We start from the raw sequence: 26,066 nt of genomic DNA, 5'->3' as shown, positions 1-26,066 counted from the left end.
GAATATGAATCAAGTAATTGTACCCTGAAGTCTTCTGTGGCAGGATCCTCCGGGGTACAGTTACTTGATTCATATTCTGTGACACAATACAACATAGCTCAAGTGACTACTGGTTCTCCACTAAAGCATCAATACAACATAGCTCCAGATAATACAGGAAGCGTACATTGGTTGCATAAGAACTCGGAAGTTGTTTCCCATTTAGTTGTTTTGGTTTAGAAATATGTGAATTGGTTTAGTTGTTTTGGTTTAGAAATATGTATATATGTATTTTGATTTACATTAATGGTATATAATATAATACTTTTTTTGTATATAATCGATATCGATTATAATGGTATATATCGATTAGAAATGATAAATTATAGGTTCATGAAAAAATACTGCCAAAAAATAGTAAATTACAGGTTCTGAAATATTGCTGCCAAAAGTGCAGGTTTAGAAATAATAAAAAAATTATAAAAATAATAGACACCTACAAAAGCGCTTTTCCTTTAAAAGCGCTCTCATAGGCCACCCTACGAGAGCGCTTTTTCCAGGAAAGCGCTCTTATAGGGGGGTCTACCAGAGCGCTTTTTCCAGAAAAACGCTCTTATAGGGGGGGTCTACCAGAGCGCTTTCAAAAGCGCTTTTGTTACCTACGCCAGCGCTGGCTTTCACAGCGCTTTTAAAGCCCAAAAAAAGCGCTTTTAAAGCCTACGCGTGTTGTAGTGATTGTCCAATCGACATTAACTTCAGGACCTAAATCAACATCACTTTCACTTTCATCCTCATCGTCCTCATCCTCTTCACTAGCCTCATAATCTGGATATGTTTCACTTTCATCTTCTTCCACATTAACCGGGTTATTAGCTTCCACATTCACTTTAGCAGTCTGCACGTCCTCCACATTATCTGTATTTACTTCTTCAGCTTGCACATTAACCAGGTTATTAGCTTGCACATTAACTTCAGCAGCATCAACATAATCAGGTATTTCAATTGGGTGCTCAACATAAACATCAATGACTTTGTATCCTTTAACATCTTCAATGAAGGTTAGAATATCTTGGTCATTATTCAACGGTCGAAGGCCTCGAGTAAATGATAACGCGGGGATCCAATACCAAATACATTTTATATTTCCATATCCTTCACTTTTAATCATGGATTCAAGGTCCAGATAGGACATTAAGTCCACGTCCCAGTCCTAATTCATTTTAGAAACAACTTCACCTACGTACAACTTTACAGGATGTTATATGAATTCTCCCTTATGGTGAATTCTAAGTCTGACGGTTTGGTTTGCAAATGGCCTACACAAAACATGTTCAAGAAATAACCATTAGAGAATTGTGGACCACACCTAATAAAATACTCATGGAATAGAGTACAATCTAAAACATTTGGGACCATACTATAATGGACGTTGGGGACCACAACCAATAAAATACTCATGGGATAAAGTACAGTGTAAAGTACCATATGTCTGAATTTTATTAGAATGCAACACAATAACAGTCAAACAATATACTCAAACAAAGCACCAACAGTTAGCATGACTCAAACAATAGCAACATTATTAGAAAGCAACACAACAAGAACCAAACAAACAATTACAGGAGTCTGACAAAGCAAAAGCAGTTCAAACACATAATCATTTACCTTGAAACATAGGTTGGATTTGACATTGTAAACCGCCGGTTGTATATAATATGAAGGATACGAAGTACTTAAAGCAAAAACCCGACAAACTTGCGAGTTGCGATTGAAGATGAAAACGAAATATCTGCGAAATCAGCTTCTGGTAATCGAACAAGAATAACTTGTGAATCAGCTTATAGAAATCAAAATCAGGGTGAAGAAGGACACGCGAAGAAGAAGGTGAGTAGTGATAGAGGGAAAATGTAACGACTGAAGAAGGTAAAGTTCCAATTAGGTGTTCTCAAAATCGCATCCAAATTATTCTTGTTCAAGTAGTTTCCAAAGAATGAATTCTCACTCTCTGATCTTGAGGTTGTTCTCAAAATTCCAGAAACACATGTTTAAAATAAGCCGGTGTCCACATGCTTCTAAGATCATACATTTTAGAAAGGCAACCATTCTCTTCTGACTTGAGATCAATAATAATATTCTTTTCCATTTTAATTCAAATTCTTATGATGACTCTACATTCCAATCACATGACTTAAGACGCTTATTAAAATATGTATTCGAATTTAAGGAACCACCCAATTTTTCTGAAAGTCTTTTTAGAATGTGCCACATAGAAAACCTATGAGAAGACCAATTAAAAACCTCTTCCACTGCATTCTTCATAGCCTGGTTTTTATCTTTTATTATCACAACGGGTTTATGTCCTCTCATTGCTTTCAAAAATGCCTCAAACAACCATACAACTGACTCATATTTTCACCGATTAATAATGCAGCCCCAATGGTTATGCTTTGATGATGATGATGATTTAAGCCCCAATGGTGTATTCAAAGAAGAAGTTTACATCGAGCAACCACCCGGATACATGAAAGTCGGAAAAAAAGAAAAAGTGTTAAAATTGAAGAAGGCGCTATATGGGTTGAAGCAAGCACCGCGAGCATGGAATTCACGCATCGACACATACTTCAAAGAGAATAGTTTCAAGCAATGTCCCTACGAACATGCTCTGTATGTAAAGAAGAATGGAGGTAGTTTGTTACTCGTTGCTCTCTATGTCGATGATCTAATTTTCTTGAGTGACAATGGTAATATGATAAAAGAATAAAAGGGCATAATTACACGTGAATTCGAGATGACAGATTTAGGTCTGATGAGATTCTTTCTTGGTCTGGAGGTTCAACAAGAAGAAACAGGAATTTTCATTTCATAGGAGAAATATGCAAAAGAAATCTTGAAAAAATATAAGATGGGCAGTTGTAATCCGACTTCGACGCCAATGGAACCAGGTGCAAAGTTGTCAAAATTTGATGGAGGAGAACATGTCGTAGCAAGCAAATATCAAAGCTTGGTAGGAAGTCTTAAATATCTCACATGTACAAGGCCATATCTTTTGCTTAGTGTCAGAATTGTAATTCGTTTCATGGAGAAACCAATCTATACACATTGGAAGGCATTAAAAAGAATCCTTCGATACATCCAAGGAACTGTGTCACTTGGAATGTTCTACTCAAGAATAGAAGATTACCAGGTGATTGGTTATTCCGACAGAGATTGATGCGGAGATATAGACGATCGAAAAAGTACGTCAGAATATGTGTTCTTTATGGGAAACACTGCATTCACCTGGCTTTCTAAGAAGCAACCGATAGTAATGCTTTCGACATGTGAAGCTGAGTATGTGGCAGCATCTTGGTGTGTTTGTCATGCGATATGGCTTAGAATATTGTTGAGCAAAATGGAGCTAAAACAGGAAGGTGCAACAGTAATACAAGTGGACAACAAATCAACAATTGAGTTAGCAAAGAATCCAGTGAATCATGAAAGGAGAAACCACATCGACGTTCGCTTCCACTTCATTCGAGAACATGTGAAGGAAGGAAGTGTCGAATTGAGTTATATAGTAAGCAAGGATCAAGCAGCAGATATTTTCACAAAACCATTATCGAAAGAAATTTTCGACAGAGGCAAGAAGTTGATAGGCATGATGGATAGAAGAAACATTTAAGTTTACATGGGATTTTTGTTGAATAAACTTTAATGTTATGTTAAGTGAGTTTTTATTAATAAGTTAGTGGAAAAACAATGAGTCTCTTGTAGTTGAAAGACCAAGAGATAATGGCCTATTAATAGTATCAATTTGCTTTAAATTTCCTAGTATAGCAGAAGTCTCTTGGATCTATATAAAGATTTGATTGTATTCTCATTTTCATCAAGAAAGTAAAAAGTGAAGTCTTAAAGTAAGATCTCCATCAGTGAAAATATAGTGAAAAGGGTTTAGGGTTTAGTGAATCATGAAAGGAGAAAACACATCGACGTTCGCTTCCACTTCATTCGAGAACATGTGGAGGAAGGAAGTGTCGAATTGAGTCATGTAGCAAGCAAGGATCAAGCAGCAGATATTTTCACAAAACCATTATCGAAAGAAATTTTCGACAGAGGCAAGAAGTTGATAGGCATGATGGATAGAAGAAACATTTAAGTTTACATGGGAGTTTTGTTGAATAAACTTTAATGTTATGTTAAGTGAGTTTTTATTAATAAGTTAGTGGAAAAACAATATTGAGTCTCTTGTAGTTGAAAGACCAAGAGATAATGGCCTATTAATAGTATCAATTTGCTTTAACTTTCCTAGTATAGCAGAAGTCTCTTGGATCTATATAAAGATTTGATTGTATTATATTTTCATCAAGAAAGTAAAAAGTGAAGTTTTAAAGTAAGATCTCCACCAGTGAAAATATAGTGAAAAAGTGTCCAAAATATTATAATTGTAGTAGTCAGTTTTTACAAAGTGTCCATGTTTTATAAGGTATTTTACTCCGACTTGAGTTAATATTGTATTTTGATTGAAATATAAAAACCTAAATCAATGTAAAAAAAATTCTGTCACGGTGATGTATTTAAATAAGTTATCTGCTATTATAGACTAACAAGCTATTATTAGATTTTTCTTTTTTTTAAAAGTACATTCAATTTTTACTAAATTATTAAAAATTAAAATGAGCATGGATTAAACTTATTGATACATATCCATTTGACTTACAAACCCGGAATAGTTATAATATGTTTATTAGTACATATATAATAATTGATTAATTAATTAACGAATCAATGGGTGAATTGCAGCAAAACCATTGCTAGTTTGTTCTTCTATGATCTTAACAAAGAATTGTCAATATTTGAACCATGATAATTAATCATCCAGCCGCACATTATTGTTTTTTTCTATTCAAAGGATGATGATGATGAAGTGTGTCACATATTATATATCAAGACTCATTCTATACACGTTCTCGGTGTTTCCTGTGTACACTGTTTGAACCAACCCTTTGATTTTGACCCAAAAGTTGAAGAAATTAAAACGGTGGTTTCATCACCACTGGTATGCGTTAATCTATACCAAAGGTTTGGTGGTGCTATAAATAATTATGTCTCTCGTAACTTTGTTTTTCATCTCATAATTCTCTTGTTAATTGCTTATATATACCTTCAAAGTTTATTGCATTTGTTATAACTACTTGTGTTCATTGGTTCATTATATATTTAAGACAAATGGAGCTTGGTTTTAAGTATCAAATTAGTCTTGTTTGTGTTATACTGTTATTTTCAGTACTATGTAACTGCGAAGAATATTATGCCAAATCAAGAGCATCCTATTATGCCACCTCTGACGGCTATGGAAATTCAAGTATGTATAATGAATAATGTGATTGTCATACTTCACATCAAGACATATGATTAATTAATACTTATTTCATGTAGGGGGAGCTTGTGGTTTCGGAGACTATGGAAAGATAGTGAATGATGGTAGTGTCGCAGCTGTTTCTGCCAAGTTGTGGAAAAATGGTGGAGGATGTGGTGCATGTTATCAAGTATACCTTTCCTTCATTTTCAATTTCAAATAAAAATACTCCATCATGCATGTTTAATTTTCCATCTTGATTTAGGTGAGGTGCAAAATACCACAATACTGTGATGATAATGGAGCATATGTGGTGGTAACTGACTATGGTGAGGGAGATAGGACTGATTTCATATTGAGTCCACGTGCCTTCTCAAGATTGGGGCGCAATGCAGTTACATCTGAAAAATTAAAGAAATATGGAGTGTTGGATGTTGAATACAAAAGGGTTCCTTGTACATTTAAAGGCAACAATATTGTATACCAAATCAATGAAAATAGTAGAAACCCTGGCTATTTCTCTATCAATATTCTTTATGTTGGAGGAACATACGATGTCACGGCTGTTGAAATGTGGCAGGTATGTATAATCAATTATTTGTCTTGTTGCTATAAAACAATAGATAATCAAATTAATCTTGTGTGTGTGAATGATATATGCAGAAACAACAACACCGATGGGAAGCCATGCGTAGATCTTATGGCGCTGTTTTTGACTTTGCTAATCCACCTGAAGGTGAAATCCGATTGAAATTTCTAGTGAGTAGCAATGTTGGGTCCAATTGGGTGGTGTCACCGTTCACAATATCCGCGGGTTGGAAGGCCGGTTCTACTTATTCCACCAAGATTCACCCTTATTAATTATCTGTTGTACATAAAAACAATTTAAAAAGTCCCATAAATTGTTTGTTTGTTGTTGCTGTTTTCCAAAGTAGGGACTAAAATAATGGATTTGTGTAACTTGTTAACTCCATGTCATACTAAATAATATTGGAGTATCTATATCAATAAAATAAAATAAATGTAGTACATTAGTACTCTATATTAATAACTTTATATTTGAATTTCCTTACAATTAGATATATACTAACTGGTTATTAAAAATAAGGTATCTTGTGTTTAGCGAAAGTGTTGAAAGATATTATAGGTTTCCTACTAACATTGAATGAAAAAAATATTATAAGTTTTCTAGTAGGATTGAATTCACCAGCATTTTTTTTCAAAAATTGTGAATATACATAAATGTATGTAAGTATATGGGTGAAACCATATACTTCTATGTACATAGTTAGTACATGATGGATCAATATCAACTGTTAATGAAGATTTGAGTATAACCTAGTTATTATATATCTGGTATACCTTGTCTAATCAATATGGTTTACTTATTATGGGATGCTGATTCAAATTTAAGAATGTTGACTTATTAATTTTTATCCTTATAGGCGCAATCGAAAAGATTACTTGCTAAAAATAATATTTAGGTTCTAGAATAAAATGTATATTAAATAAGTCATCTCCTAAAATGTGTGGTCAGACAGGAAAGTTCGTCTTTGATGCTGATCTCTCACTAGGTCATGTTTTCTTTCCCTTTGCTATTTTCTTGTTTGTAATGTGTTATTTGTTTTCAAACTTATTTGTTTTTGAATTTTAATATTAATGAAACGAGCGTTGCATATTTTGAATAAATCCATTCGTATCCACTCTGCACATATTTATGCTTTCTTTTTTCAAAAAGAAAAAATGTCTATATTTATCTCATTCACTTTTCTTTATCAAACTTTTATGTATGCAAAGATCAGAGGTAGAATGACGAAAACGAAATACCTAAATTACTGAACAGTATGCTTTTAAATAAAACATTGTTGACGATGTAAGACATTATTTCAATTCTCTATCACTGAAGAAATAAGAAAGTTAATCCCTTATCGACACATTTGAGCCTAGAAGTTGGTGTTTCTTTTTGTACGAAAAAACTTATAATCTTAACCTAGGGCAAGATAGTTCTCAGTTAATTTGGATGTGCATTCAAATTCAATAGAATTATTCCATACACCTTTCAATAAGAGTTTCAATCACAAGCTTCTCTTTGCGCAAAACAAATAAGTATCGAAGAAGTCATGTGTCATACCCCAAATTTGTCCTACCCTTATATCTGGCTTACATTCATGTGCATATTCCATTTAGGTCATAATCCCATACATACATTCATTAGCATAGCTGTTTCTTCAGAAAAAGTTGACAAGAGGGAAGCTTCTATTAAAAGGTTTCTTGAATAAAAGAGATGAATATGAGGTTCAATTGGGTTGTAATATCTTCATCAAAATCCTCAGGAATTAGGGTTTTATAATCCTCAAGATCAAGTCACTGGGTGGAGGATACAAGTTACAAGTTCATCTGATCCTTCCAAGTCAAGGTGTTTTTGCCCAAAGTCAACGCAGTTGACTTTTTGGTCAAAACATTTAATCAGGAGTTGGTTTCATGGTGTGAAGTAGCTTGCAGTTTCATTTGGGTCTATTCATTTGGTTTCATGGGTTGATTATTGATTGGAGTGGAATTGGGGATTGATTAATCAGAAAATCCATCTGAAACTGAAAAAGTCAAGCAGTTGACTTTTTGGTCAAAGTCAATTGTCGAATATTGAAGGGCGGTTGAAAATTAGTCAAGAAAAGTCAGCAAAATAAAATAAAACCAGGAAATGGCCAAACTTTCCAAAATTGGAAAGTTAATTGAAATGGGAAATTACCAAAAATAGAAAATTTGAGACTTAGTGGAAATTTGGAGAAGTTGAGAATAGATGAGCAGCCCACTTCACCATCATTTTACACATGTCAAAAGGATTTATTTCAAGAAAATTTTAACATCAAAGTTGTTGATTTCATGGGGGTCTACAACTTTGTTGTTAAAGGTTTTTCATTTGAAGCAAGGACAAAAAGATACGAAGCTATAAAGTTGGGAAAATACAACTTGGGCAAGTCATACTGCTAGACATAAATTCTGGCCCTACGCAAGAATTTTTACAAGCATGTGGCGTGCCATTTTTGGAGTTGATTCTAGAAGGATACAAGTAGTTATATGATTCAAGCTTAGCATCAAAGCATTCTACCCCATATCATCTTTCAAATGGTACAAGAATCAAAGATTTTGGTCATGTGTGGAATAAGATATCGAGCGTCAAAGTCATGCCCTTAAAGTGGTCGTCGTGGCTAGCATGGGACAAGGCTTAGTGCGCGCGTGATGGCAGTGATGACACCATGAGTTTTTGGTGACTTTTCTCCTACTTCCAAGCACTATCCCAAGAGGCCCTTAACATGAATGTTGGACATCTCCATGCCCTCTACACATTGAGCAAAGAGTTTAGACAAATGATGAGCAGCAGTGGAAGTTATTGGCACTTGAAGGTGGCATTATGACTATTTGTTTGGTGCTTGGCATTTGGCAAAGTGCTCGTGTACATCAGCACCTGAACTGAATCACCACACTTATTAGCAACATCCATGCCTTACCATAAATAACCATGCAGGGCTGACACGTGCAAAGTTCATGAATAAGCTTACCCTTTGCGTGCAACCCTTGCCTCCTGAGTTTGTGAAAAAAAAATATGAGCTGCCACACACCACACGATAATTTCCATATACCACCACCCTATATAAACATAAGCTCCTTCACCAATCACTCTCACGCACATTCATTATTTCTTTCTTCAGTTTTCAAGCTTCTCCATTCTCTCATCTCTCTACTCTCTTCTACACCAAAAGTTTGTTACATTTTGTAACAAACTATTCAACCATGATAACCTCCATCTTCAAGCTTCCACAACAAAACTCTATGGCTATAAGAACATCCAAGATCTTCCATTGATCTTCATCATCACTCACCTCAAGAGTATCTCTCTACCATTGCAGCAGCATCATCGCCATCATCATGGTCTCATCATCATTATTCTGAAGCAAAATCCCATCCCTCTAACTCTACAAAAGCTTTGAGTTTATTTTTCAAAGTTTGCAGCCAAGAATCTGAAGCTTAAACATCATCATCTTCATCTCGTTCGTGTGGTAGCAGGACTGAGGAGCTTATTTTCTTTTCTCCAGTTCAAGATTTATGACAGGTGAGATCTAAAGCTTTAGGTATCTTAGATAGCATATCGTAGAAGCATACACATTTACATTCAGTTTTCAGCTTGATTTCAGTTTGTGCAAAATGCTTAGTATCTGATTGTTTACATGTTGTAGTTGAGTCCTGTATATCATAAGGTTCGTTTTGATAAAAGATTCATGCACTTTGACTCGGATCATGCCAATTAGGGATTAATGTTTGGCTTCAGTTTGGAGTGTAGAGTAAGAATTAGGAAGAATTAAGTGTGGATTTGGATTCAGTGATGAATTTCGAGTCGAAAGGTGACAGCTTTAAGAATTTTTGGGCGAGGCGGAGAGCAACTCCGGCGGAGGCTGGCCGGGGAAGATGACCGGAGCCCTAGCTCCGGCGCCTCCTTCTATTTGCATTTCTCATTCCGCTTTGATTAGGTGGCAGGCATCCATTGGCCATTTCTCCCATTATTTTGCTATCTTGTTTTTTCTATATGATTAGATGATGAGGTGTAGGCGCGTGACTGGTCCAGCAATGTTTTTGTCCTATCTCACTTAAAACCCAGTTGACCATTTGATTCTATGTATGTTAATTCCCATGTCACGTTTTCACAAAACCATATGATAGAATAACGTAACATGATAATAGATAAACATTAGAATAAAAGAATAAAAAGGAATTGGGTTGTAGACTGCTGGGCCACGAAAATTGGCCATTTCTCACATTATTTTGCTACCTTGTTTTTTCTATATGATTAGATGATGAGGTGTAGGCGTGTGACTGGTCCAGCAGTGTTTTTGTCCTATCTCACTTAAAACCCAGTTGACCATTTGATTCTATGTATGTTAATTCCCATGTCACGTTTTCACAAAACCATATGATAGAATAACGTAACATGATAATAGATGAACATTAGAATAAAAGAATAAAAAGGAGTTGGGTTGTAGACTGTTGGGCCACGAAAATTGGCCATTTCTCTCATTATTTTGCTATCTTGTTTTTTCTATATGATTAGATGATGAGGTGTAGGCGCGTGACTGGTCCAACAATGTTTTTGTCCTATCTCACTTAAAACCCAGTTGACCATTTGATTCTATGTATGTTAATTCCCATGTCACGTTTTCACAAAACCATATGATAGAATAACGTAACATGATAATAGATGAACATTAGAATAAAAGAATAAAAAGGAATTGGGTTGTAGACTGCTGGGCCACGAAAATTGGCCATTTCTTCCATTATTTTGCTATCTTGTTTTTTCAATATGATTAGATGATGAGGTGTAGGCGTGTGACTGGTCCAGCAATGTTTTTATCCTATCTCACTTAAAATCCAGTTGACCATTTGATTCTATGTATGTTAATTCCCATGTCACGTTTCCACAAAACCATATGATAGAATAACGTAACATGATAATAGATGAACATTAGAATAAAAGAATAAAAAGGAATTGGGTTGTAGACTGCTGGGCCACGAAAATTGTTGGTACTGGGCTTAGCACGTTTCTTATTCACACCTCAGGAACCAGGCCCAGTGTTCCATGTAACTAGTATTCATGCGAGCCACCGCCTTGTTTGAGCATTTGTGACTGCAGGAATTGTATGAAACCCTGCAACAACTCGTTTTGCTGCTTCAAAGCTTCTGCCATTGTCAGCAGGTGGACGATGCTAGAAAGGGTGCTTCCTTCCGTGGTAAATTATTTGGTTTTCTTCGGTATCGAAGGTAAGTAATTTTGTGTGCGTGGCCTGGGAAAGTTTTACCTAGGTCCCACGGTGGGCGTCAAATGTTCTTGTAAAACACTTTTGATTACCTCTCGGAAGAAGATTCCGGCGAGGTCACACAGGAGTTTGTGATTTGTATTTATAGGGATTTGAGCAGCGCAGCTGATGCGAGCTCAAGAATGGAAGTGTCTTGCTTATCTCTCAGTTGAGAGCCCTATTTAAAGCTGCTAGAGCCATTATTGCGTTCATTAATGGAGGAACCTTAGATTCCCTCCATAATGAGCGATCTGTCATAACCCCCACCGTTTTGGTCTTTAAAGAGCTGTAACTTCCATAACGGTGAAGTCCTTTATCATGAAGGTGACAGTTACGGATGTTCCAGGTTGATGACGCCAGGCTCGTTTGATTCTTGTGCTTGTCGTGCTGTGGGGACTTCCGGGCTTGGCTGGGTGCCCGAGCCAGCTTGCGAGATTCCTCCATGCTGATGGGCGATTGATAAGTGCAAATTGTATCTCTTTTTGTGTATAAGTTTTGTTGCACTTATCTATTCTTTTTGACAATATCGTTTGAATAAACATCGTTTTATTTGTAAATACGTTTACTTTACGGATAATTGTATTTTTGTGTAATTGTGTACCGTTTGATAGTTTTAATGTCTTTTTGTAGGTATTATTGCATATTTGGAGTCTCGAGTAATAAAGTGTCGAAGACACGGATCCGGATGCGCGTTTTGAAAACATAAAGAGCCAAAGTTCTGTCAAACTCGCTAACCGCAAGTTCTAGCACGCTATGGCCTGGTTTTTGTTCCACTGGCAGTAACTTATGCTTCGCGAACTCGCTTAGCCAGCTTTTTCTCGCTTAGCCAGATTAGCTCGCTTAGCCAGATTTAGCTCGCTTAGCCAGCTCATTTTTTTATCGTTTAGTGTAAAATATCAATGAATAGTGTACAGATTAGTGGAAGCTCGCTTAGCGAGATCTGTTTGGCTTAACAAGGTATGCGAGTTCAGAATTGTATATATGTTGTAAAATCAGATTTTCTTAGGTTTTATTATCTCTTCTTTGACAAAGTTGAGCTCTGATCCAATTTTGATAGTTTAGAGGTTTAGGAAACACCATTGGGTGCTACATCATGTGGATTGGCTATGGATTTGTCTCGATTGCCTTGATACGGTGAGAGTTTTCGATTCATCTTCTTTCTTCTCTATGTTTCATTCCAATGGTGGGTTTTGTATGTATATTTCTACTCTTACTGTATGTACATTTGTCGATCTTGGGATCGTTTATATACTCGCTTTACAAATCATCATTGTTGTTGCTCTTGATCTTTTTGCTTAAATGCTTCAGGTTTGTGTTGTTTCAGACATGGACATCATAGATCCTGATTAGGAATGATATATGTTAGTTTCTAGATTCCAGACATGGATTTAGGGCTAATAATTGTAATGGGAATCGATTTTAATGCCTCCGTGTTGTTTGTGTCGGTTGAGACATCGCTGATGTGAATAGCACGGTTGAGCTTTCGTCGGTGTTTTAGACATGGACACTGATGTGGCATCTCGAATGATGCCTGGTGATTTTAATGCGTATTGTGAATGTGTTGTGATAAGATCTTCAGATTTAAGTATTCGATGGGTAGAGTGAAATTCAATTCCATAACTATTTCTCTTAGACTATTAAGATTGTTTATTTGCTTTTATTTACTTTTCCCGCATTTACCTTTCCGCAAACCCAATCATGAAACTTAGAACGCGAGATAATCGAACGACAGTTTTTCTCTACCAATATCTGTGGACTATGATACGATATAACCTATATCACCCGATAATAAATAATACCTATTACTTTTTTCTTGCCGCTTTACCGCTTCTGCAAAATGGCGCCGTTGCCAGGGATTGGTTTTGAGATTAATCGCATTGCGATTTTTAAGTTTCGTAAATATGTTCATATCGTATATTTTGTGCATATTCTTAAACTTGTTTATATTTGTATATTGATACATGTTTATGTTTTAATACTTGTACATGTTTTGTGTTTGTTCTTGTTCCTCTTCACTTTTGCTATTTAGCAAGGTGAAGTTGGCTAAACAAATTGAACTCAGATAGTTCGTAAATTCCAAATCTTCACTTTTCAATTTGTTTATCCAATTAAGGAATTTGTAAATATTGTGTTTTATGAATATTTGTCTTTTTACACATATGTGTATATACTTTTTCTTTTGATTCGTCTGTTAAGTGTTTGGTCAGGGCGTTTTCTTTAGGTTGCGTTGAGGCGAAAGCATTGGCGTTTCGCAAGGAAGTTACTTGCCATTCACGAAACCATTATAGGCGTCGAGCTACTGACGTAAAACAAGCGCTTGAGGGAGGCACCCCTACGTTTTTACTTTCTGTTTTGTTGTTTTATAGGTCAATAAGTGGCGAGGGAGGCTTGGATTGCTTCTGTTTCCTCCTGGAATAATTGTTGTTGCAGCTGTCTCGCTAAGCGGAAGCAAAGCTCGCTTAGCGAGGTTACCTGCACCTAAATTCTTTCCTCTCTCTCCAAGCAATTCTTGCCCAATTCTTTTGTTCTTATTCTTTTATACTTATTCTTTTGTATATGTGTAATACTTTTGTTTGTTGTTTGTGATCATGTTGCGGTTTACTTCGACTTGAGGAAGCATGGAGCAATTTTGGAGATGAGTGTTTCAACATGATTTTGTACGGTAATGATTGATTGAGAGTTTTGTGCGTTGTCAAGGTATGAGTTTATCGCTTTCTATATTATGACATGTCCACGAAACTTAGGCTCTTTACATATTTTAGGCTGTTCATTCTTTTGTATGCCTGTTCATTTGTGAATCACTTTAGTTCCTACCCTTTTTTTAGTGAGGTAGATTTCCATTGTTTACATATGCTGGAGACCACAATTCTTGTTTTAACTGGATTTTATAATGTTTAATCTTTTGTTTGTGTTGATTGTATAAATGTATGAAAGTGATCAAGGCATTTTTGTTTCATTTTGAGCATAACTACCTTGGCCAAATAGTCTTTTCACCTTGTGAGTGTGTGATCATTAGTAACCCCTTTGAGCTTTTTGTCAACATCCATGTTATTTTTGAACTTAATGCTTGTCTATGAGTGTTTGGTTTTCCTTTTTGTATGGATGTTGATTTCTTTTTTCTTGAGCCTTCAACTTTGTGTTGTATGAATTTTTACCTTGCCTTAGAAAGTAGGGAGTATTCATATTATGATGTGGTTGAATTCAAGTTGGGGAGAGAATGATTGTGCACTTATCGGTTTGAATGCTATGAGGTTCAGGAGGAGAAAAAGAAAAGAAAGAAAAGAAGAAGAAAAAAAATAGAGAAAGAAAAAAAAAGAGAAAAAGTTTTGAAAAAGAAAAAAAAGTATGGAATAATGTTGTGTTAATAAGTATGTGATTGGTTTGAGAAATTTTGGGTTGATGAAGAAGTTTGATTGAAATTTCATTGTTTGAAACTTTGTGGAAGTAATTACTCCCTTAGATTTAGGCAAGTTTTGTTTCGATTAGCTTTAGGACTTATCCCTTGTTTGTTGACCAAGCCACATTACAACCCTCTAAGTCCTTGTGATTCTTGGCTTTGTGTTTTCTACATGAACTTTTGGATGAATGCATAATTTTATCTTTTGTTTACAAGATTGTGTGTGAGTGAAAGTACCTTATTTTGTGTGTTTTTCATCTACCGATGATTGTTTTTCTAGGTGTGATTCATGAGTGAACTTGTGTTGTTTTAGAATGTTTGACATAATTTTTGTATTTAGTCTTTGTTTTGTGATTATGTTATAGTTGTAGGATAGTGGTAAGTAAATTCTTTGACTTGTACGTTTCTCAATTTTGATCCGTGCAATTGTTTTTTGTTTTTCAAAACTTGTTGATTCATGATTCTTTGATTTTTGTTTTGTTTCTTCATTGTTCGAGTGACCATTGTTTGAGGACAAACAATGAAATAAGTTGGGAAGAGTTTGATAAATGCAAATTGTATCTCTTTTTGTGTATAAGTTTTGTTGCACTCAGGGGCGGTTCTATAGCCCGGCGAGCCCGGGCACGCGCCCGGGCTCAACCCCTATTTTCTTTGTATTTTCCCTAATTTAATAACCAATTTTTAAATGGAACCAAGGGCAAAATTAGTAAAAATAAGGGTGTAAAAATTAAAACATATGAATACCCAATGGGCCAAACAGATCCAACCCAATCAATTATTTATGACTTAGAATAAAAATTAAAAAAAAAACTATTCCGTACAGTCTGCTCCTCTCTTTATGTGACTATTCATATTTCTTTCTCCCCCTCTACTGTCACTTCACCGTTTCAACTTTCAATTCAAACAGCAAGTAGGAGCACGTTGGTTTGCAGCAACTAGCAGGAACAAGAACAAGTAATGTCTTTCTATTATTTTTTTCTTATTATAATAATTCTATTATTATATTATATATATTATATAGGTTATTCATACTTTATTAAATTTTTGTTCTTTAGATAGTTAGACTTACACGCAGTAGATTGTTCCAATTGGCAATTGCAATATAGGTTCTTTAGATAGTTACGCACAGGAGATTGTGCAATTGCAATATAGGTTCTTTAGATAGTTACACCGTACCGCAAATTATAATTGCAATTGCAGTATAGGATGTTCTTTAGATGTATTGCAAATGAATTATAAGTTTAAATTTTTATTATTTTTAAATTGTTTGTTCATTGAACTCATAAGACAATTTTAAATTATTATTAACTTATTATATATTTTTTATATCATAGTAAAATAGTTTAATTCTTTTTTAGAATCTAATACTTATATTTTAATTCTTTCAAAGGTTTTGGTTAATTTAATAGGTCATTCATAATAGTAAAATTCTCTTGTAATTTTTTTGTAAAGATCTATTTATTTTATTTAATTAGTCGGTCTTGTCTATTTGTGTGTTACAAATTATTTATCTAAAAATTCTTTTCACTGAATCATTAAATTTCAGAGATGAGGAGGTTTTTGGTTCCTAGAACAAGTATTGAGAAAGTGAATGTTAAGCAATCGGAAGCCGAAGTAGAAGAAACACCCCCTAATGTGGCCAACGAGTTTAATCCAAATGAGATTGTGCGTGATCCAGGATGTAGGAAACAAATTCACGAGTATGCTCCTGATATTCAAGACCAAGTGAGGAGGGCATATATATTGAAGGGTCCAACGCAACCAGATTTAGCAAGATTTCCTCGTACTCAATTTGGGAAGTCTTCAAGAGCATTTTGTAAAGCTTGGTATAAGAGTTATACATGGATTGAATACAGTGAGTCAAAGGATGCAACTTATTGTTTCTATTGCTTTCTCTTTAAGCCTCCCGGGAGGGCCGAACACTTTGGTTATGAAGTCTTCAACAAAGACGGATTTAAAGATTGGAAGCATGCATCTAAAGCCTTTAAAGATCATATTGGTAGTCATGATAGTAAGCACAACTCATGTATGAAGCACTATGATGATTATAATAATCAAAGACAAAGTGTGACAAGTATCTTTGCTAGAGCAACTAGGGAATCAGAAGAATTGTATAAGATCCGTTTGACTTGTTCTTTAGATTGTACTAGATATCTCATAGCACAAGGCATTGCTTTCCGTGGCCATGATAAAAGCTCTACTTCTCTAAACAAGGGAAATTTTAGAGAGATGGTGGATTGGGTAAAATCTAATGATGAAAAAGTAAGAGATGCTTTTGATCGTGGTCCAAAAAATTGCACAATGACTTCCGGTGACATTCAAAAGGAGCTTGCAATGTGTTGTGCACATGAAGTCACCAAGGTGATTATGGAAGAGCTTGGTGATAGACAATTCTCTGTGCTTATTGATGAGTCACGTGATATATCTGTCAAAGAACAAATGGCGGTGATGTTGAGGTTAGTACAATGAGCTTGTTATTGAAACTATTACAATTATTAACTTAAACTTTTTATTTCATTCAAATATAACATAGATGAATACATTTGAATTTTTATTTATCTTTCTAGGTTCTTGAACGACAAAGGGAAAGTTGTGGAACGATTTATTGCTCTACATCATGTCAAATATACTACATCTGAGGCACTAAAGGATGCTCTTTATGGTATTCTCGATCGCCACACGTTATCTATTTCAAGGATACGAGGGCAAGGATATGATGGGGCTTCAAATATGAGAGGTGAGTTTAATGGTTTACAAAGAAAGATTCTAGATGAAAACCCTTATGCTTTCTATGTCCATTGTTATGCTCACCGTTTGCAATTGGTGGTTGTGTCCGTTGCTAGTAGTTGCTCATCTATTCATGATTTCTTTGAGTACATCTCCTTGATTGTAACCACAACAAGTGCATCTTGCAAGAGAAATGATGCTTTGAAGGAGGCACAACACCGAGAAATTTTGAATAGACTTGAGAGTGGTGAGATATCTCAAGGAAAGGGCTTGCACCAATCATCTAGTCTTGCTAGACCCGGAGATACTAGATGGGGTTCACATTAAACTACCTTGATTCGTTTGGATCAGATGTGGTCCTCCGTGTTAGAGGTGCTTAGTATTGTTGATGAAGATGGACGTGGACCATCCCAAGCGGCGGGTTTGATAGAAAAAATGGAGAGCTTTAAATTTGCTTTCATTTTGAAGTTTATGTTAAAGTTGTTTGGTATCACAAATGAACTTTCAAAAATCTTGCAAACAAAAGATCTTAATATTGTGCTCGCTATGGAATTGGTTGATGATGTTAAAGCTCGGTTGGCTACATTGAGAGAGAGTGGTTGGGATGATTTATTTATTGATGTCCAAGAATTTTGTTTTGCTCAAAGTATTCCGGTGCCAAATATGGATGAAGAAATACCAGTTCGGGGACGTTCAAGAAGAGAAGGGAGGACTGTCACTAATCTTCACCATTACCGTGCAGAGATTTTTTATGTTGCTATTGACAAAATATGTGTGGAGATGGATCACCGGTTTTGTGAAGGAAGTAACGTTGTGCTGGATTGCTTCTCATGTCTTGACCCCAAGAACTCTTTTTCCAAGTTTGATGTTGATAAGCTTTCTCATCTTGCTAATATTTATCATGTAGACTTTTCTGATGATGACCGTGGAACAATAAGGGAGCAACTTGAGACTTATGTACATCAAATGAAAAGGCATGCTTCCTTTACTTCTTGTGAATATGTTCAAAGTTTGGCTATGAAGATGGTTCAAACTGAGAAACATTTGGTATTTCCATTGGTCTACAAGCTCATTGAGTTGACTTTGATATTGCCGGTGTCAACAGCATCCGTTGAAAGAGCTTTTTCAGCAATGAAGATTATCAAGTCTAATTTGCGCAACAAGATCAACGATGTGTGGTTCAATGACTTGATGATATGTTACACCGAGCGGGAGATATTCAAGACACTTAAAGATGTTGATATTATTCGAACATTCACCGCAAAGAAGTCTCGGAGAGGGCATTTACCTCTTAATTTTATTTAGCACACTATTCGCATGTTAAGTTTCATCTCTTTTATGTAGCAGACTTTATGACTATTTATATAAAGTTCAGTTAATTTTTTTGCCCAGGCTACATAATATTTCTGGCTCCGCCACTGGTTGCACTTATCTATTCTTTTTGACAATATCGTTTGAATAAACGTCATTTTGTTTGTAAATACGTTTAATTTACGGATAATTGTATTTTTGTGTAACTGTGTACCGTTTGATAGTTTTAATGTCTTTTCGTAGGTATTATTGCATATTTGGAGTCTCGAGTAATAAAGTGTCGAAGACACGGCTCCGGATGCGCGTTTTGAAGAAATAAAGAGCCAAAGTTCTGTCAAACTCGCTAAGCGCGAGTTCTAGCGCGCTATGGCCTGGTTTTTGTTCCTCTGGCAGTAACTTATGCTTCTCGAGCTCGCTTAGCCAGCTTTTTCTCGCTTAGCCAGATTAGCTCGCTTAGCCAGATTTAGCTCGCTTAGCCAGCTCATTTTTTGTCGTTTAGTGTAAAATATCTGTGAATAGTGTACGGATTAGTGGAAGCTCGCTTAGCGAGATCTGTCTGGCTTAGCGAGGTCTGCGAGTTCAGAATTGTATATATGTTGTAAAATCAGATTTTCTTAGGTTTTATTATCTCTTCTTTGACAAAGTTGAGCTCTGATCCAATTTTGATAGTTTAGAGGTTTAGGAAACACCATTGGGTGCTACATCATGTGGATTGGCTATGGATTTGTCTCGATTGCCTTGATACGGTGAGAGTTTTCGATTCATCTTCTTTCTTCTCTATGTTTCATTCCAATGGTGGGTTTTGTATGTATATTTCTACTCTTATTGTATGTACATTTGTCGATCTTGGGATCGTTTATATACTCGCTTTACAAATCATCATTGTTGTTGCTCTTGATCTTTTTGCTTAAATGCTTCAGGTTTGTGTTGTTTCAGACATGGACATCATAGATCCTGATTAGGAATGATATATGTTAGTTTCTAGATTCCAGACATGGATTTAGGGCTAATAATTGTAATGGGTATCGATTTTAATGCCTCCGTGTTGTTTGTGTCGGTTGAGACATCGCTGATGTGAATAGCACGGTTGAGCTTTCGTCGGTGTTTTAGACATGGACACTGATGTGGCATCTCGAATGATGCCTGGTGATTTTAATGCGTATTGTGAATGTGTTGTGATAAGATCTTCAGATTTAAGTATTCGATGGGTAGAGTGAAATTCAATTCCATAACTATTTCTCTTAGACTATTAAGATTGTTTATTTGCTTTTATTTACTTTTCCCGCATTTACCTTTCCGCAAACCCAATCATGAAACTTAGAACGCGAGATAATCGAATGACAGTTTTTCTCTACCAATATCTGTGGACTATGATACAATATAACCTATATCACCCGATAATAAATAATACCTATTACTTTTTTCTTGCCGCTTTACCGCTTCTGCAAAATGGCGCCGTTGCCGGGGATTGGTTTTGAGATTAATCGCATTGCGATTTTTAAGTTTCGTAAATATGTTCATATCGTATATTTTGTGCATATTCTTAAACTTGTTTTTATTTGTATATTGATACATGTTTATGTTTTAATACTTGTACATGTTTTGTGTTTGTTCTTGTTCCTCTTCACTTTTGCTATTTAGCAAGGTGAAGTTGGCTAAACAAATTGAACTCAGATAGTTCGTAAATTCCAAATCTTCACTTTTCAATTTGTTTAGCCAATTAAGGAATTTGTAAATATTGTGTTTTATGAATATTTGTCTTTTTACACATATGTGTATATACTTTTTCTTTTGATTCGTCTGTTAAGTGTTTGGTCAGGGCGTTTTCTTTAGGTTGCGTTGAGGCGAAAGCATTGGCGTTTCGCAAGGAAGTTACTTGCCATTCACGAAACCATTATAGGCGTCGAGCTACTGACGTAAAACAAGCGCTTGAGGGAGGCACCCCTACGTTTTTACTTTCTGTTTTGTTGTTTTATAGGTCAATAAGTGGCGAGGGAGGCTTGGATTGCTTCTGTTTCCTCCTGGAATAATTGTTGTTGCAGGTGTCTCGCTAAGCGGAAGCAAAGCTCGCTTAGCGAGGTTACCTGCACCTAAATTCTTTCCTCTTTCTCCAAGCAATTCTTGCCCAATTCTTTTGTTCTTATTCTTTTATACTTATTCTTTTGTATATGTGTAATACTTTTGTTTGTTGTTTGTGATCATGTTGCGGTTTACTTCGACTTGAGGAAGCATGGAGCAATTTTGGAGATGAGTGTTTCAACATGATTTTGTACGGTAATGATTGATTGAGAGTTTTGTGCGTTGTCAAGGTATGAGTTTATCGCTTTCTATACTATGACATGTCCACGAAACTTAGGCTTTTTACATATTTTAGGCTGTTCATTCTTTTGTATGCCTGTTCATTTGTGAATCACTTTAGTTCCTACCCCTTTTTTAGTGAGGTAGATTTCCATTGTTTACATATGCTGGAGACCACAATTCTTGTTTTAACTGGATTTTATAATGTTTAATCTTTTGTTTGTGTTGATTGTATAAATGTATGAAAGTGATCAAGGCATTTTTGTTTCATTTTGAGCATAACTACCTTGGCCAAATAGTCTTTTCACCTTGTGAGTGTGTGATCATTAGTAACCCCTTTGAGCTTTTTGTCAACATCCATGTTATTTTTGAACTTAATGCTTGTCTATGAGTGTTTGGTTTTCCTTTTTGTATGGATGTTGATTTCTTTTTTCTTGAGCCCTCAACTTTGTGTTGTTGTATGAATTTTTACCTTGCCTTAGAAAGTAGGGAGTATTCATATTATGATGTGGTTGAATTCAAGTTGGGGAGAGAATGATTGTGCACTTATCGGTTTGAATGCTATGAGGTTCAGGAGGAGAAAAAGAAAAGAAAGAAAAGAAGAAGAAAAAAAATAGAGAAAGAAAAAAAAGAGAAAAAGTTTTGAAAAAGAAAAAAAAGTATGGAATAATGTTGTGTTAATAAGTATGTGATTGGTTTGAGAAATTTTGGGTTGATGAAGAAGTTTGATTGAAATTTCATTGTTTGAAACTTTGTGGAAGTAATTACTCCCTTAGATTTAGGCAAGTTTTGTTTCGATTAGCTTTAGGACTTATCCCTTGTTTGTTGACCAAGCCACATTACAACCCTCTAAGTCCTTGTGATTCTTGGCTTTGTGTTTTCTACATGAACTTTTGGATGAATGCATAATTTTATCTTTTGTTTACAAGATTGTGTGTGAGTGAAAGTACCTTATTTTGTGTGTTTTTCATCTACCGATGATTGTTTTTCTAGGTGTGATTCATGAGTGAACTTGTGTTGTTTTAGAATGTTTGACATAATTTTTGTATTTAGTCTTTGTTTTGTGATTATGTTATAGTTGTAGGATAGTGGTAAGTAAATTCTTTGACTTGTACGTTTCTCAATTTTGATCCGTGCAATTGTTTTTTGTTTTTCAAAACTTGTTGATTCATGATTCTTTGATTTTTGTTTTGTTTCTTCATTGTTCGAGTGACCATTGTTTGAGGACAAACAATGAAATAAGTTGGGAAGAGTTTGATAAATGCAAATTGTATCTCTTTTTGTGTATAAGTTTTGTTGCACTCAGGGGCGGTTCTATAGCCCGGCGAGCCCGGGCACGCGCCCGGGCTCAACCCCTATTTTCTTTGTATTTTCCCTAATTTAATAACCAATTTTTAAATGGAACCAAGGGCAAAATTAGTAAAAATAAGGGTGTAAAAATTAAAACATATGAATACCCAATGGGCCAAACAGATCCAACCCAATCAATTATTTATGACTTAGAATAAAAATTAAAAAAAAAACTATTCCGTACAGTCTGCTCCTCTCTTTATGTGACTATTCATATTTCTTTCTCCCCCTCTACTGTCACTTCACCGTTTCAACTTTCAATTCAAACAGCAAGTAGGAGCACGTTGGTTTGCAGCAACTAGCAGGAACAAGAACAAGTAATGTCTTTCTATTATTTTTTTCTTATTATAATAATTCTATTATTATATTATATATATTATATAGGTTATTCATACTTTATTAAATTTTTGTTCTTTAGATAGTTAGACTTACACGCAGTAGATTGTTCCAATTGGCAATTGCAATATAGGTTCTTTAGATAGTTACGCACAGGAGATTGTGCAATTGCAATATAGGTTCTTTAGATAGTTACACCGTACCGCAAATTATAATTGCAATTGCAGTATAGGATGTTCTTTAGATGTATTGCAAATGAATTATAAGTTTAAATTTTTATTATTTTTAAATTGTTTGTTCATTGAACTCATAAGACAATTTTAAATTATTATTAACTTATTATATATTTTTTATATCATAGTAAAATAGTTTAATTCTTTTTTAGAATCTAATACTTATATTTTAATTCTTTCAAAGGTTTTGGTTAATTTAATAGGTCATTCATAATAGTAAAATTCTCTTGTAATTTTTTTGTAAAGATCTATTTATTTTATTTAATTAGTCGGTCTTGTCTATTTGTGTGTTACAAATTATTTATCTAAAAATTCTTTTCACTGAATCATTAAATTTCAGAGATGAGGAGGTTTTTGGTTCCTAGAACAAGTATTGAGAAAGTGAATGTTAAGCAATCGGAAGCCGAAGTAGAAGAAACACCCCCTAATGTGGCCAACGAGTTTAATCCAAATGAGATTGTGCGTGATCCAGGATGTAGGAAACAAATTCACGAGTATGCTCCTGATATTCAAGACCAAGTGAGGAGGGCATATATATTGAAGGGTCCAACGCAACCAGATTTAGCAAGATTTCCTCGTACTCAATTTGGGAAGTCTTCAAGAGCATTTTGTAAAGCTTGGTATAAGAGTTGTACATGGATTGAATACAGTGAGTCAAAGGATGCAACTTATTGTTTCTATTGCTTTCTCTTTAAGCCTCCCGGGAGGGCCGAACACTTTGGTTATGAAGTCTTCAACAAAGACGGATTTAAAGATTGGAAGCATGCATCTAAAGCCTTTAAAGATCATATTGGTAGTCATGATAGTAAGCACAACTCATGTATGAAGCACTATGATGATTATAATAATCAAAGACAAAGTGTGACAAGTATCTTTGCTAGAGCAACTAGGGAATCAGAAGAATTGTATAAGATCCGTTTGACTTGTTCTTTAGATTGTACTAGATATCTCATAGCACAAGGCATTGCTTTCCGTGGCCATGATGAAAGCTCTACTTCTCTAAACAAGGGAAATTTTAGAGAGATGGTGGATTGGGTAAAATCTAATGATGAAAAAGTAAGAGATGCTTTTGATCGTGGTCCAAAAAATTGCACAATGACTTCCGGTGACATTCAAAAGGAGCTTGCAATGTGTTGTGCACATGAAGTCACCAAGGTGATTATGGAAGAGCTTGGTGATAGACAATTCTCTGTGCTTATTGATGAGTCACGTGATATATCTGTCAAAGAACAAATGGCGGTGATGTTGAGGTTAGTACAATGAGCTTGTTATTGAAACTATTACAATTATTAACTTAAACTTTTTATTTCATTCAAATATAACATAGATGAATACATTTGAATTTTTATTTATCTTTCTAGGTTCTTGAACGACAAAGGGAAAGTTGTGGAACGATTTATTGCTCTACATCATGTCAAATATACTACATCTGAGGCACTAAAGGATGCTCTTTATGGTATTCTCGATCGCCACACGTTATCTATTTCAAGGATACGAGGGCAAGGATATGATGGGGCTTCAAATATGAGAGGTGAGTTTAATGGTTTACAAAGAAAGATTCTAGATGAAAACCCTTATGCTTTCTATGTCCATTGTTATGCTCACCGTTTGCAATTGGTGGTTGTGTCCGTTGCTAGTAGTTGCTCATCTATTCATGATTTCTTTGAGTACATCTCCTTGATTGTAACCACAACAAGTGCATCTTGCAAGAGAAATGATGCTTTGAAGGAGGCACAACACCGAGAAATTTTGAATAGACTTGAGAGTGGTGAGATATCTCAAGGAAAGGGCTTGCACCAATCATCTAGTCTTGCTAGACCCGGAGATACTAGATGGGGTTCACATTATACTACCTTGATTCGTTTGGATCAGATGTGGTCCTCCGTGTTAGAGGTGCTTAGTATTGTTGATGAAGATGGACGTGGACCATCCCAAGCGGCGGGTTTGATAGAAAAAATGGAGAGCTTTAAATTTGCTTTCATTTTGAAGTTTATGTTAAAGTTGTTTGGTATCACAAATGAACTTTCAAAAATCTTGCAAACAAAAGATCTTAATATTGTGCTCGCTATGGAATTGGTTGATGATGTTAAAGCTCGGTTGGCTACATTGAGAGAGAGTGGTTGGGATGATTTATTTATTGATGTCCAAGAATTTTGTTTTGCTCAAAGTATTCCGGTGCCAAATATGGATGAAGAAATACCAGTTCGGGGACGTTCAAGAAGAGAAGGGAGGACTGTCACTAATCTTCACCATTACCGTGCAGAGATTTTTTATGTTGCTATTGACAAAATATGTGTGGAGATGGATCACCGGTTTTGTGAAGGAAGTAACGTTGTGCTGGATTGTTTCTCATGTCTTGACCCCAAGAACTCTTTTTCCAAGTTTGATGTTGATAAGCTTGCTCATCTTGCTAATATTTATCATGTAGACTTTTCTGATGATGACCGTGGAACAATAAGGGAGCAACTTGAGACTTATGTACATCAAATGAAAAGGCATGCTTCCTTTACTTCTTGTGAAGATGTTCAAAGTTTGGCTATGAAGATGGTTCAAACTGAGAAACATTTGGTATTTCCATTGGTCTACAAGCTCATTGAGTTGGCTTTGATATTGCCGGTGTCAACAGCATCCGTTGAAAGAGCTTTTTCAGCAATGAAGATTATCAAGTCTAATTTGCGCAACAAGATCAACGATGTGTGGTTCAATGACTTGATGATATGTTACACCGAGCGGGAGATATTCAAGACACTTAAAGATGTTGATATTATTCGAACATTCACCGCAAAGAAGTCTCGGAGAGGGCATTTACCTCTTAATTTTATTTAGCACACTATTCGCATGTTAAGTTTCATCTCTTTTATGTAGCACACTTTATGACTATTTATATAAAGTTCAGTTAATTTTTTTGCCCAGGCTACATAATATTTCTGGCTCCGCCACTGGTTGCACTTATCTATTCTTTTTGACAATATCGTTTGAATAAACGTCATTTTGTTTGTAAATACGTTTACTTTACGGATAATTGTATTTTTGTGTAACTGTGTACCGTTTGATAGTTTTAATGTCTTTTCGTAGGTATTATTGCATATTTGGAGTCTCGAGTAATAAAGTGTCGAAGACACGGCTCCGGATGCGCGTTTTGAAGAAATAAAGAGCCAAAGTTCTGTCAAACTCGCTAAGCGCAAGTTCTAGCGCGCTATGGCCTGGTTTTTGTTCCTCTGGCAGTAACTTATGCTTCTCGAGCTCGCTTAGCCAGC

At 35.4% G+C, this 26,066-nt stretch overlaps 2 protein-coding genes and 1 pseudogene across 2 annotated transcripts; all 3 read left to right on the top strand.

Moving 5' to 3' along the window:
• The first annotated feature begins 4,953 nt into the window (after positions 1-4,953).
• Positions 4,954-6,339, top strand: LOC131638181 (expansin-like B1). Its single transcript, XM_058908729.1, has 4 exons — positions 4,954-5,320; positions 5,395-5,504; positions 5,580-5,894; positions 5,978-6,339. The coding sequence occupies exons 1-4, from the start codon at positions 5,185-5,187 to the stop codon at positions 6,173-6,175; spliced, it is 759 nt and encodes a 252-aa protein (XP_058764712.1). The 5' UTR covers positions 4,954-5,184; the 3' UTR covers positions 6,176-6,339.
• A 9,763-nt stretch (positions 6,340-16,102) lies between these two features.
• LOC131638165 (uncharacterized) lies at positions 16,103-18,586 on the top strand (annotated as a pseudogene).
• A 4,565-nt stretch (positions 18,587-23,151) lies between these two features.
• Positions 23,152-25,669, top strand: LOC131638153 (uncharacterized). The gene is made up of 2 exons (XM_058908705.1): positions 23,152-24,059; positions 24,171-25,669. Exons 1-2 carry the CDS (start codon positions 23,152-23,154, stop codon positions 25,633-25,635), a joined length of 2,373 nt encoding a protein of 790 aa, XP_058764688.1. The 3' UTR covers positions 25,636-25,669.
• Positions 25,670-26,066: the final 397 nt, after the last annotated feature.

The sequence above is a fragment of the Vicia villosa genome, linkage group LG1 (assembly GCF_029867415.1).
Source record: "Vicia villosa cultivar HV-30 ecotype Madison, WI linkage group LG1, Vvil1.0, whole genome shotgun sequence".
In the NCBI taxonomy this organism is placed as follows: domain Eukaryota; kingdom Viridiplantae; phylum Streptophyta; class Magnoliopsida; order Fabales; family Fabaceae; genus Vicia; species Vicia villosa.
This window is presented reverse-complemented; position numbering and strand designations above follow the sequence as displayed.